We start from the raw sequence: 14,474 nt of genomic DNA on the forward strand, positions 1-14,474 counted from the left end.
CAGGTCAGGGGGCACAGGTCACCTCTTACTGACAGGTCACGGGGTTCAGGTCACCTCTTACTGACAGGTCAGGGGGCACAGGTCACCTCTTACTGACAGGTCAGGGGGCACAGGTCACCTCTTACTGACAGGTCACGGGGCACAGGTCACCTCTTACTGACAGGTCACGGGGCACAGGTCACCTCTTACTGACAGGTCAGGGGGCACAGGTCACCTCTTACTGACAGGTCACGGGGCGCAGGTCACCTCTTACTGACAGGTCACGGGGCACAGGTCACCTCTTACTGACAGGTCAGGGGGCACAGGTCACCTCTTACTGACAGGTCAGGGGGCACAGGTCACCTCTTACTGACAGGTCAGGGGGCACAGGTCACCTCTTACTGACAGGTCACGGGGTTCAGGTCACCTCTTACTGACAGGTCAGGGGGCACAGGTCACCTCTTACTGACAGGTCAGGGGGCACAGGTCACCTCTTACTGACAGGTCACGGGGTTCATGTCACCTCTTACTGACAGGTAATGGGGCTCAGGTCACCTCTTACTGACAGGTAATGGGGCTCAGGTCACCTCTTACTGACAGGTCACGGGGCTCAGGTCACCTCTTACTGACAGGTCAGGGGGCTCAGGTCACCTCTTACTGACAGGTCACGGGGCACAGGTCACCTCTTACTGACAGGTCAGGGGGCACAGGTCACCTCTTACTGAAAGGTCAGGGGGCTCAGGTCACCTCTTACTGACAGGTCACGGGGCTCAGGTCACCTCTTACTGACAGGTCACGGGGCTCAGGTCACCTCTTACTGACAGGTCACGGGGCTCAGGTCACCTCTTACTGACAGGTCAGGGGGCTCAGGTCACCTCTTACTGACAGGTAATGGGGCTCAGGTCACCTCTTACTGACAGGCAATGGGGCTCAGGTCACCTCTTACTGACAGGTCACGGGGCTCAGGTCACCTCTTACTGACAGGTAATGGGGCTCAGGTCACCTCTTACTGACAGGTAATGGGGCTCAGGTCACCTCTTACTGACAGGTAATGGGGCTCAGGTCACCTCTTACTGACAGGTCACGGGGCTCAGGTCACCTCTTACTGACAGGTCACGGGGCTCAGGTCACCTCTTACTGACAGGTCACGGGGTTCAGGTCACCTCTTACTGACAGGCAATGGGGCTCAGGTCACCTCTTACTGACAGGCAATGGGGCTCAGGTCACCTCTTACTGACAGGTAACGGGGCACAGGTCACCTCTTACTGACAGGTAATGGGGCTCAGGTCACCTCTTCCTGACAGGTCAGGGGTCACAGGTCGCCTCCCACTGTCGCGCTGGGACCCATGGCTGCTGTACCGGAGGCTGAGCTGATTGGGGATTACTGACATGTAAATCTCTCCCTCTCCCCCTGTAAGTTGCTTTGTGTGAGACAATGGGGAGCAGGAGGGGGAGACATTCCTGAGCCCCTGTAATGGGGTGAGAGGGTCTCCCAGGGTAACCTGTGTATATATATACGTCTGCCGGACCCTCGCTCTCCAGAACTGACCCGTCCTGACATCAGGACAGAAACCAACAACCCAACAGCAACCGCGTCGTACAGTGTGTAAGTCGTGACAGTGTGTCAGCGACCCCCGACTCCAGGCACCTGCTACCTGACAGCCCGACCCACCCGAAAGAGACCCCAGAATGAAAGCCACCGCTGCCGTCACCGTCATGACCCTACTAATAGTGGGGGTCACCAGCCGACCATCACCCCAGCTCAAGCAGCTGAAGGTAAGTGGCCACGAGAACAGAGGAGGCGACCAGTATATAGTGTATGTATAGGATGTATACAGGAGAGGGGGACGTGTACCAGTATATAATATATATGGGATGTATACAGGAGGGGGGACGTGTAGCAGTATATAATATATATGGGATGTATACAGGAGGGGGGACGTGTAGCAGTATATAATATATATGGGATGTATACAGGTGGGGGGGACGTGTAGCGGTATATAATGTATATGGGATGTATACAGGAGGGTGACGTGTAGCAGTATATAATATATATGGGATGTATACAGGAGGGGGGACGTGTAGCAGTATATAATATATATGGGATGTATACAGGTGGGGGGACGTGTAGCAGTATATAATATATATGGGATGTATACAGGAGGGGGGACGTGTAGCAGTATATAATATATATGGGATGTATACAGGTGGGGGGGACGTGTAGCGGTATATAATGTATATGGGATGTATACAGGAGGGGGGGACGTGTAGCAGTATATAATATATATGGGATGTATACAGGAGGGGGGACGTGTAGCAGTATATAATATATATGGGATGTATACAGGTGGGGGGGACGTGTAGCGGTATATAATGTATATGGGATGTATACAGGAGGGGGGGACGTGTAGCAGTATATAATATATGGGATGTATACAGGAGGGGGGGACGTGTAGCAGTATATAATATATATGGGATGTATACAGGAGGGGGGACGTGTAGCGGTATATAATGTATATGGGATGTATACAGGAGGGGGGGACGTGTAGCGGTATATAATATATATGGGATGTGTACAGGAGGGGGAGGTGTAGCAGTATATAATATATATGGGATGTGTACAGGAGGGGGAGGTGTAGCAGTATATAATATATATGGGATGTATACAGGTGGGGGGGACGTGTAGCAGTATATAATATATATGGGATGTGTACAGGAGGGGGAGGTGTAGCAGTATATAATATATATGGGATGTATACAGGAGGGGGGGACGTGTACCAGTATATAATATATATGGGATGTATACAGGAGAGGGGGACGTGTAGCGGTATATAATATATATGGGATGTATACAGGAGAGGGGGACGTGTAGCAGTATATAATATATATGGGATGTATACAGGATGGGGGGGCGTGTAGCAGTATATAATATATATGGGATGTATACAGGAGGGGGGGACGTGTAGCGGTATATAATATATATGGGATGTATACAGGAGGGGGGACGTGTAGCGGTATATAATATATATGGGATGTATACAGGAGGGGGGACGTGTAGCAGTATATAATATATATGGGATGTATACAGGAGAGGGGGACGTGTAGCGGTATATAATATATATGGGATGTATACAGGAGGGGGGGACGTGTAGCAGTATATAATATATATGGGATGTATACAGGAGGGGGGACGTGTAGCAGTATATAATATATATGGGATGTATACAGGAGAGGGGGACGTGTAGCGGTATATAATATATATGGGATGTATACAGGAGGGGGGGACGTGTAGCGGTATATAATATATATGGGATGTATACAGGAGGGGGGGACGTGTAGCAGTATATAATATATATGGGATGTATACAGGAGGGGGGACGTGTACCAGTATATAATATATATGGGATGTATACAGGAGGGGGGACGTGTAGCAGTATATAATATATATGGGATGTATACAGGAGAGGGGGACGTGTAGCAGTATATAATATATATGGGATGTATACAGGAGAGGGGGACGTGTAGCAGTATATAATATATATGGGATGTATACAGGAGGGAGGGGCGTGTAGCGGTATATAATATATATGGGATGTATACAGGAGGGTGACGTGTAGCAGTATATAATATATATGGGATGTATACAGGAGGGGGGACGTGTAGCAGTATATAATATATATGGGATGTATACAGGAGGGTGACGTGTAGCAGTATATAATATATATGGGATGTATACAGGAGGGGGGACGTGTAGCAGTATATAATATATATGGGATGTATACAGGAGGGTGACGTGTAGCAGTATATAATATATATGGGATGTATACAGGAGAGGGGGACGTGTAGCAGTATATAATATATATGGGATGTATACAGGATGGGGGGGCGTGTAGCAGTATATAATATATATGGGATGTATACAGGAGGGGGGACGTGTAGCAGTATATAATATATATGGGATGTATACAGGAGGGTGACGTGTAGCAGTATATAATATATATGGGATGTATACAGGAGGGGGGACGTGTAGCAGTATATAATATATATGGGATGTATACAGGAGGGGGGGACGTGTAGCAGTATATAATATATGGGATGTATACAGGAGGGGGGACGTGTAGCAGTATATAATATATATGGGATGTATACAGGAGGGGGGACGTGTAGCAGTATATAATATATGGGATGTATACAGGAGGGGGGACGTGTAGCAGTATATAATATATATGGGATGTATACAGGAGGGGGGGACGTGTAGCGGTATATAATATATATGGGATGTATACAGGAGGGGGGACGTGTAGCAGTATATAATATATATGGGATGTATACAGGAGGGGGGACGTGTAGCAGTATGTAGGGTCTCTTCCCTGTATGGTGGTGTATAATGTGTAGGTGGATGTGATGTGGGGGTTCTGGTGTCACCCCGTTATTCCCGTTGTCTTCTCTCCCGCAGTCTCTGGTCGACCTCCTATCACAAGACTTGTCTTCCTCCGAGGAGCTGGCTCTTCTGGATAGTATGGAAGAATTGGGGGTGCTGCCTTCTGCGCCTCGTCCTCGGGACACTCTGCTTACCCCAGATTCAGCCCAGATGCCCCCCAACCGCGCCTGGCTCCGCCTCTTCAGTGATTTCATGAACAACCAGAAAAAATTTCGAGGCCGCACAAAAAAATCCGGGACGTCACGCGGTTGTTTTGGGATGAAACTGGAACGTATTGGAAGCTTGAGTGGATTAGGGTGCTAACAGCAGGTGAGGGGTGACACGTCCTGTGGCCAGAGCCAGTGGCGCCCCCTACAGTCTAACACAACTCTTCATCTTCTCAGGTGCAGAGCAGTGACGAGTCCCATCCCGGGATGATGATGATCTCCCCCGACCCGACTGCAGTCTCCACGACTGATCCCGACAACGTAACACAACAACCTCCTCCAGAAGACGCCTCAATGTGTGATGTAACCTACAACCTCCTCCAGAAGACGCCTCAATGTGTGATGTAACCTACAACCTCCTCCAGAAGACGCCTCTGTGTGTGATGGAACCTACAACCTCCTCCAGAAGACGCCTCAATGTGTGATGTAACCTACAACCTCCTCCAGAAGACGCCTCAATGTGTGATGTAACCTACAACCTCCTCCAGAAGACGCCTCAATGTGTGATGGAACCTACAACCTCCTCCAGAAGACGCCTCAATGTGTGATGTATCCTACAACCTCCTCCAGAAGACGCCTCTGTGTGTGATGTATCCTACAACCTCCTCCAGAAGACGCCTCAATGTGTGATGGAACCTACAACCTCCTCCAGAAGACGCCTCAATGTGTGATGGAACCTACAACCTCCTCCAGAAGACGCCTCAATGTGTGATGGAACCTACAACCTCCTCCTGAAGACGCCTCAATGTGTGATGTAACCTACAACCTCCTCCAGAAGACGCCTCAATGTGTGATGGAACCTACAACCTCCTCCAGAAGACGCCTCAATGTGTGATGGAACCTACAACCTCCTCCAGAAGACGCCTCAATGTGTGATGGAACCTACAACCTCCTCCAGAAGACGCCTCAATGTGTGATGTAACCTACAACCTCCTCCAGAAGACGCCTCAATGTGTGATGTAACCTACAACCTCCTCCAGAAGACGCCTCTGTGTGTGATGGAACCTACAACCTCCTCCTGAAGACGCCTCAATGTGTGATGTAACCTACAACCTCCTCCTGAAGACGCCTCAATGTGTGATGTAACCTACAACCTCCTCCAGAAGACGCCTCAATGTGTGATGGAACCTACAACCTCCTCCAGAAGACGCCTCAATGTGTGATGGAACCTACAACCTCCTCCAGAAGACGCCTCAATGTGTGATGGAACCTACAACCTCCTCCAGAAGACGCCTCTGTGTGATGTAACCTACAACCTCCTCCAGAAGACGCCTCTGTGTGATGTAACCTACAACCTCCTCCAGAAGACGCCTCTGTGTGATGTAACCTACAACCTCCTCCAGAAGACGCCTCAATGTGTGATGTAACCTACAACCTCCTCCAGAAGACGCCTCTGTGTGATGTAACCTACAACCTCCTCCAGAAGACGCCTCTGTGTGATGTAACCTACAACCTCCTCCAGAAGACGCCTCAATGTGTGATGTAACCTACAACCTCCTCCAGAAGACGCCTCTGTGTGATGTAACCTATGGGCAGACGACTCGCCGGTTCCGCACGGGCTACGGGCAGACTCCTCAAAGCCCTTCCTTTGATGGATAATGAACTGATGAAACTTTTATCGAAGAAATTTCCCCTAATAAAGACGACGGAGATAACTGCTCTGAGTAATGTAGAAACCCCTTAGACTCGCTGTGACAGACCCCAACACTACTTGGGGTCTCACTTAGAACTGCTAATAAAAGTCATTAAAGGGGTTTTCCCATGAAAGAAAATTCTCACATCTCAATCCCCTGGTGATGTTACACAATAAAGATCATATTTAACCCCTTACTTTACAATGTTACTCAGTGTTATTGCTGTTTTAGCTCCTATCACTCCCTAGGCTGCTCAGTGCAAAATTCAAGGGTTTGGGCGGGGCCTCCCTAAGCAGACACATTATTATCCCTCTAGATCTATGAGCTGACAGTGTGGTTACATTATCAGGGTACAAGATGTATATAAAGACAAAAAAAGCAAAATCCGGCTCACCAGTCAGACGGCTTCTTCCAGCGCACGGGCATAAGGAGATCCCCCATGGACTCGGGGCAGTAGCACATATATAGAAAGGACCAGCGCTTCAAAGGAACGTAGCGTTGAAAAATATTTTTCTTTATTTACCTCTTTAAAAGCATATGGGGTGGCAGAGTGCACAACACAATGGTAACACAGGAAAATCCGACGCGTTTCGCTCAAGTGAGCTTAATCATGGATACCTGATTATCCATGATTAAGCTCACTTGAGCGAAACGCGTCGGATTTTCCTGTGTTACCATTGTGTTGTGCACTCTGCCACCCCATATGCTTTTAAAGAGGTAAATAAAGAAAAATATTTTTCAACGCTACGTTCCTTTGAAGCGCTGGTCCTTTCTATATATGTGGTACAAGATGTATATACACTTTCATCTGGTGTCTGACATCGTAGAGAGATGCCTATTACACAGAGGCTGATAGACCATTACACTGTGAGCACTGTTACATCTCAGACATGTGCCTGCCTCCTCCTTCCCCTGGATCACGTATCTCCTTGTAACTTGTCACACTGTGAGCACTGTTACATCTCACAGCTATGTGCCTGCCTCCCCCTTTACCCAGGTCACTTATCTCCTTGTAACTTGTTACACTGTGAGCTCTACTACATCTCACAGACATGTGCCTGCCTCCCCCTTCCCCCGGGTCACTTATCTCCTTGTAACTTGTTACACTGTGAGCTCTGCTACATCTCACAGACATGTGCCTGCCTCCTCCTTCCCCTGGATCACTTAACTCCTTGTAACTTGTCACACTGTGAGCACTGCTACATCTCACAGACATGTGCCTGCCTCCCCCTTCCCCCGGGTCACTTTTCTCCTTGTAACTTGTTACACTGTGAGCTCTACTACATCTCACAGACATGTGCCTGCCTCCCCCTTTCCCTGGGTCACTCAAACTTGTGGGATGAAAATCCTTTTAATAGAACAATGAGCACGGATGTGAAACTTCAGACCTGAGCTGAGCCTCACTTAACCACTTAAGGACGCAGCCTGTTTTTACGTTAAGGCTCGTAAAGTCCTTTATTTTAGAAATGTGACCAGTGTCTCTTCCTTTTCAACGCTTTAAGATATCCCAGTGATTTTGAGACTGTTTTCTCGTGAGACATTGTAGTTTATGTTAGTTGTATCATTTTGGTGATCCGTTCTTTTTTTGAGGGGGTAAAAATTTAGGAAAATTTTAAAAATTTGAAATTCTTGGTGATCAATTCAGTTTGGAAGAGCCCTATAAAGGCTTTTGTACTATATACACCCACAAGTCACACCGTTTTATGAACGTAACATCCCAAACTATTCAAATGAGCATTTAAGAAGTCTGTTAACTCTTTCATTTTTTTTTTCCGGAAGCATACAATAATGGATTTGAAATTTCAATTTTTGATTCACATTTTTTTCTTTTAGCCCTAAAATGGACACATTCAGAAGGAATTTGAAGGTAAATATAGATCCCAAATTCCGATTACGGCAACACCAGACATGTGGGTGTCAGCTGCTGCTTTGTCGCACAGCGATGTCCAGGACGGGTTTTGTACCATTTTGGAGGCCAATTTGGCTGCAAATGTTTTGTGGTGCCACAGTGTAATTGAAGAGCCCCTGAAGTCACAGTGCAATAGAAAACCCCCAAAGATGTCACAATTTAGGAAACTAGACCCCTCAAAGAATTTATCCGGGGTTGTGGTGAGCATTTTAACTCCCAACATGCTGGCCAAAATCTAATGCAAAGTAAATGGTACCGAGCAGAAAATGCTTTTCTATCTCAAAAATGTAATTTAGTGCCTAATATATTGTGCCCAGCCCATGCCACTTTGGATAAACACCCCAAAAACCATTGTGCGGGTTGTCCCGAGTACGGCAATACCACACATGTGCCAATAATTGACAGGCTGGGCACACGGTAGGGCTGAGAAGGGACAAGCAAAATTTAGCCTTTGGAGCTCCGTTTTCACTAGACTGATGTTGGGGGAGCCCCTGAGGTACCAGTGCAATAGAAACTCCCGAGTAATGACCCCATTTTAGAAAAGGGCACCCCTCAAAGTATTGATCTAGGGTTCTATGAGCATTTTAACCCCTGAGATGCTGGCCCAAATGTAATACAAAGTGAATGGGCCAGTGTAAAAATTGCATTGTTTTAACAAATGTGTCATTGTAGTGAGAAATGAAATCAGCCCAACTCATCCCCCTGGAGACCAACACCCCAAAAATCATTCTGCAGGTTATTACGGGTATGGCAATAGGCTACAAGAAGGAGACACGGCAGGGCTCGGAAGAGAATGGCATTTGGAGCAAAGACATTACATTTCTTTTTGGCATCATGAAACATTTGTAGATGCCCTTACGGATCAGAACAGCAGAAACCCCTGAGAACTGATCCTATTTGTAAACTACGCCCCTCCATGAATAAATCTAGGGGTGTAGTGAGCATTTTCACCCCACAGGTGGACCCCAAGGATGATGCATTCTGGATAGTGCATAGTACAGCATATCTATTATGTCATCCTGTGCCCATCTCCTGCCACGGGAGACAAACACCCCAAAGATCATGATGCGGGTTCTCCCGGGTACAGCAATACCCCATGTGGCAATAATCTACAGACTGGGCACACGGCAGAGCTCAGCAGGGAAGGTGCAGCATGCGGCATGATGTATAAGCTGTGTGAGCAGTGTGCATCAGGGCACAATTATATATCCAGGGACATGTGGTGAATCCGGATACAATCCTTCATGCATAACCCTGGTTTGTCGGGGCACGTGCCACACTGGTAGATGGTTTGTTTTTTATGCCCCTTCTGGAGCGCACCCTGCACCTCTTCGGTGTCCTTCCCTTGCTGGCAGTTTGGGGAACTTCTCCTGGAAAGTGCTTCCCTGGTACAATCCGTGATGTGGCCTCGCTTCCAGACGTACCAGCGCTCCCCCCTTCCTGGTCTCTAAAAACCAACTGCTTGACTACCACCATAATCCAAAATACAGTCCGGCTTGGGGGCTTCTGCACTGGTACCTGTATTTACTGGTGTGCCCATCTATTGTTGTTAGTACAAGGACATCCCTCTTGTCCTTGTACCTAACACACAATACTGAGTCACTGCATAGTGCTCGGCTCTCCTGTACACAGTCGCTGCATAGTGCCCGGCTGTCCTATACAAAGGCGTTGCATAGTGCCCGGCTCTCCTGTACAGAGTGGCTGCATAGTGCCCGGCTCTCCTGTACACAGTCGCTGCATAGTGCCCGGCTCTCCTGTACACAGTCTCTGCATAGTGCCCGGCTCTCCTGTACTCAGTCTCTGCATAGTGCCCGGCTCTCCTGTACAGAGTGGCTGCACATTGCCTGGCTCTCCTGTACAGAGTGGCTGCATAGTGCCCGGCTCTCCTGTACAGAGTCGCTGCATAGTGCCCGGCTCTCCTGTACAGAGTGGCTGCACATTGCCTGGCTCTCCTGTACAGAGTGGCTGCACATTGCCTGGCTCTCCTGCACAGAGTCGCTGCATAGTGCCCGGCTCTCCTGTACAGAGTCGCTGCATAGTGCCCGGCTCTCCTGTACAGAGTCGCTGCATAGTGCCCGGCTCTCCTGTACAGATTTGCTGCATAGTGCCCGGCTCTCCTGTACAGAGTGGCTGCATAGTGCCCGGCTCTCCTGTACAGAGTGGCTGCATAGTGCCCGGCTCTCCTGTACACAGTCGCTGCATAGTGCTCGGCTCTCCTGTACAGAGTGGCTGCATAGTGCCCGGCTCTCCTGTACACAGTCGCTGCATAGTGCCCAGCTGTCCTATACAAAGGCGTTGCATAGTGCCCGGCTCTCCTGTACAGATTTGCTGCATAGTGCCCGGCTCTCCTGTACACAGTCGCTGCATAGTGCCCAGCTGTCCTATACAAAGGCGTTGCATAGTGCTCGGCTCTCCTGTACAGAGTCACTGCACAGTGCTCGGCTCTCCTGTACAGAGTCACTGCTTAGTGCCCGGCTCTCCTGTACAGAGTCGCTGCATAGTGCCCGGCTCTCCTGTACTCAGTCTCTGCATAGTGCCCGGCTCTCCTGTACAGAGTGGCTGCACATTGCCTGGCTCTCCTGTACAGAGTGGCTGCATAGTGCCCGGCTCTCCTGTACAGAGTCGCTGCATAGTGCCCGGCTCTCCTGTACAGATTTGCTGCATAGTGCCCGGCTCTCCTGTACACAGTCGCTGCATAGTGCCCAGCTGTCCTATACAAAGGCGTTGCATAGTGCCCGGCTCTCCTGTACAGATTTGCTGCATAGTGCCCGGCTCTCCTGTACACAGTCGCTGCATAGTGCCCGGCTCTCCTATACAAAGGCGTTGCATAGTGCCCGGCTCTCCTGTACAGAGTCGCTGCATAGTGCTCGGCTCTCCTGTACAGAGTGGCTGCATAGTGCTCGGCTCTCCTGTACAGAGTCACTGCACAGTGCTCGGCTCTCCTGTACAGAGTCACTGCTTAGTGCCCGGCTCTCCTGTACAGAGTCGCTGCATAGTGCCCGGCTCTCCTGTACAGAGTCGCTGCATAGTGCCCGGCTCTCCTGTACAGAGTGACTGCATAGTGCCCGGCTCTCCTGTACAGAGTCGCTGCATAGTGCCCGGCTCTCCTGCACAGAGTCGCTGCATAGTGCCCGGCTCTCCTGTACAGAGTCGCTGCATAGTGCCCGGCTCTCCTGCACAGAGTCGCTGCATAGTGCCCGGCTCTCCTGTACAGAGTGGCTGCATAGTGCCCGGCTCTCCTGTACAGAGTGACTGCATAGTGCCCGGCTCTCCTGTACAGAGTGACTGCATAGTGCCCGGCTCTCCTGTACAGAGTTGCTGCATAGTGCCCGGCTCTCCTGTACACAGTCGCTGCATAGTGCCCGGCTGTCCTGTACAAAGGCGTTGCATAGTGCTCGGCTCTCCTGTACAGAGTCACTGCACAGTGCTTGGCTCTCCTGTACAGAGTCACTGCTTAGTGCCCGGCTCTCCTGTACAGAGTGGCTGCATAGTGCCCGGCTCTCCTGTACAGAGTGGCTGTCTAGTGCCCGGCTCTCCTGTACAGAGTGGCTGTATAGTGCCCGGCTCTCCTGTACAGAGTGGCTGCATAGTGCCCGGCTCTCCTGTACAGAGTGACTGCATAGTGCCCGGCTCTCCTGTACAGAGTCGCTGCATAGTGCCCGGCTCTCCTGTACACAGTCGCTGCATAGTGCTCGGCTCTCCTGTACAGAGTCACTGCACAGTGCTCGGCTCTCCTGTACAGAGTCACTGCTTAGTGCCCGGCTCTCCTGTACAGAGTGGCTGCATAGTGCCCGGCTCTCCTGTACAGTCGCTGCATAGTGCCCGGCTCTCCAGTACACAGTCGCTGCATAGTGCCCGGCTCTCCTGTACAGAGTCGCTGCATAGTGCCCGGCTCTCCTGTACACAGTCGCTGCATAGTGCCCGGCTCTCCTGTACACAGTCGCTGCATAGTGCCCGGCTCTCCTGTACAGTCGCTGCATAGTGCCCGGCTCTCCTGTACACAGTCTCTGCATAGTGCCCGGCTCTCCTGTACACAGTCTCTGCATAGTGCCCGGCTCTCCTGTACAGAGTCGCTGCATAGTGCCCGGCTCTCCTGTACAGAGTCGCTGCATAGTGCCCGGCTCTCCTGTACACAGTCGCTGCATAGTGCCCGGCTCTCCTGTACACAGTCGCTGCATAGTGCCCGGCTCTCCTGTACAGTCGCTGCATAGTGCCCGGCTCTCCTGTACACAGTCGCTGCATAGTGCCCGGCTCTCCTGTACACAGTCGCTGCATAGTGCCCGGCTCTCCTGTACTCAGGCTCTGCATAGTGCCCGGCTCTCCTGTACAGAGGCTCTGCATAGTGCCCGGCTCTCCTGTACACAGTCGCTGCATAGTGCCCGGCTCTCCTGTACAGAGTCGCTGCATAGTGCCCGGCTCTCCTGTACACAGTCGCTGCATAGTGCCCGGCTCTCCAGTACACAGTCGCTGCATAGTGCCCGGCTGTCCTGTACAAAGGCGTTGCATAGTGCTCGGCTCTCCTGTACAGAGTGGCTGCATAGTGCTCGGCTCTCCTGTACAGAGTGGCTGCACAGTGCCCGGCTCTCCTGTACAGAGTGGCTGCACATTGCCTGGCTCTCCTGTACAGAGTGGCTGCATAGTGCCCGGCTCTCCTGTACAGAGTGGCTGCATAGTGCCCGGCTCTCCTGTACAGAGTGGCTGCATAGTGCCTGGCTCTCCTGTACAGAGTGGCTGCATAATGCCCGGCTCTCCAGTACAGAGTCGCTGCATAGTGCTTGGCTCTCCTGTACACAGTCGCTGCATAGTGCCCGGCTCTCCTGTACACAGTCGCTGCATAGTGCCCGGCTCTCCTGTACAGATTTGCTGCATAGTGCCCGGCTCTCCTGTACACAGTCGCTGCATAGTGCCCAGCTGTCCTATACAAAGGCGTTGCATAGTGCCCGGCTCTCCTGTACAGATTTGCTGCATAGTGCCCGGCTCTCCTGTACACAGTCACTGCATAGTGCCCGGCTCTCCTGTACAGTGTCTGTGCATAGTGCCCGGCTCTCCTGTACAGAGTCGCTGCATAGTGCTCGGCTCTCCTGTACACAGTCGCTGCATAGGGCCCGGCTCTCCTGTACAGAGTCGCTGCATAGTGCTTGGCTCTCCTGTACAGAGTCGCTGCATAGTGCTTGGCTCTCCTGTACACAGTCGCTGCATAGTGCCCGGCTCTCCTGTACAGTCGCTGCATAGTGCCCGGATCTCCTGTACAGAGTCGCTGCATAGTGCTCGGCTCTCCTGTACAGTCACTGCATAGTGCCTGGCTCTCCTGTACTGAGTGGCTGCATAGTGCCCGGCTCTCCTGTACACAGTCTCTGCATAGTGCCCGGCTCTCCTGTACAGAGTGGCTGCATAGTGCCCGGCTCTCCTGTACACAGTCTCTGCATAGTGCCCGGCTCTCCTGTACACAGTCGCTGCATAGTGCCCGGCTCTCCTGTACACAGTCGCTGCATAGTGCCCGGCTCTCCTGTACAGAGTCGCTGTATAGTGCCCAGCTCTCCTGTACAGAGTGGCTGCATAGTGCCCGGCTCTCCTGTACAGAGTCGCTGTATAGTGCCCAGCTCTCCTGTACATAGGCGCTGCATAGTGCCCGGCTCTCCTGTACAGAGTGACTGCATAGTGCCCGGCTCTCCTGTACAGAGTGGCTGCATAGTGCCCGGCTCTCCTGTACAGAGTGGCTGCATAGTGCCCGGCTCTCCTGTACAGAGTGGCTGCATAGTGCCCGGCTCTCCTGTACAGAGTGGCTGCATAGTGCCCGGCTCTCCTGTACAGAGTGGCTGCATAGTGCCCGGCTCTCCTGTACAGAGTCGCTGCATAGTGCCCGGCTCTCCTGTACAGAGTCGCTGCATAGTGCCTTCTGAGCTTTTCCCCTAGCAGCTGCTTAGGGAGACCTGATTTTTCCTAACAGTGCCGCATGCTGCAGTTTGTCTGGAGATGAGGCACTTTAACCTGGGTAATACTAAAGATTGTCCAGGTAGAGGTGGTAGCCCAGGTCCAATAGTGGGTGCACCAAATCCCAAACTCTTTCCAGCAATTCCCAGGAAGGGGGGGGGGGGCATTCTGGGGGCACGATTCTAGAGTCCTCCCCTTCATATATCCTGAACTGAACTTATAAGTGTACCCTGATGCCCTCTCACACAGCTTATACATCCTCACGCCAGACCTTATCCTCTTATTGGGCAGGTACTGGTGGAACTGAAGTCTCCCTTTGATATGTGCCTCTCTGGAGTATACACTTCCATACATTGGGCACTCAGTCTAATATG

General features: G+C 51.1%; 1 protein-coding gene across 2 annotated transcripts; it reads left to right on the forward strand.

Annotated features, from left to right (window-relative positions):
• The first annotated feature begins 1,380 nt into the window (after positions 1 to 1,380).
• On the forward strand, positions 1,381 to 6,448 carry LOC140108737 (C-type natriuretic peptide-like). 2 transcript variants are annotated; one of them, XM_072131930.1, is made up of 3 exons: positions 1,381 to 1,755; positions 4,436 to 4,729; positions 4,810 to 6,448. In XM_072131930.1, exons 1-2 carry the CDS (start codon positions 1,669 to 1,671, stop codon positions 4,721 to 4,723), a joined length of 375 nt encoding a protein of 124 aa, XP_071988031.1. In that variant the 5' UTR covers positions 1,381 to 1,668; the 3' UTR covers positions 4,724 to 4,729; positions 4,810 to 6,448. The 2 variants fall into 2 exon arrangements, with proteins under 2 accessions (XP_071988031.1, XP_071988030.1); XM_072131929.1 differs by having other exon boundaries at positions 1,385 to 1,755; positions 4,804 to 6,448.
• Positions 6,449 to 14,474: the final 8,026 nt, after the last annotated feature.

The sequence above is a fragment of the Engystomops pustulosus genome, unplaced genomic scaffold (genome assembly GCF_040894005.1).
Source record: "Engystomops pustulosus unplaced genomic scaffold, aEngPut4.maternal MAT_SCAFFOLD_176, whole genome shotgun sequence".
Classification (NCBI taxonomy): domain Eukaryota; kingdom Metazoa; phylum Chordata; class Amphibia; order Anura; family Leptodactylidae; genus Engystomops; species Engystomops pustulosus.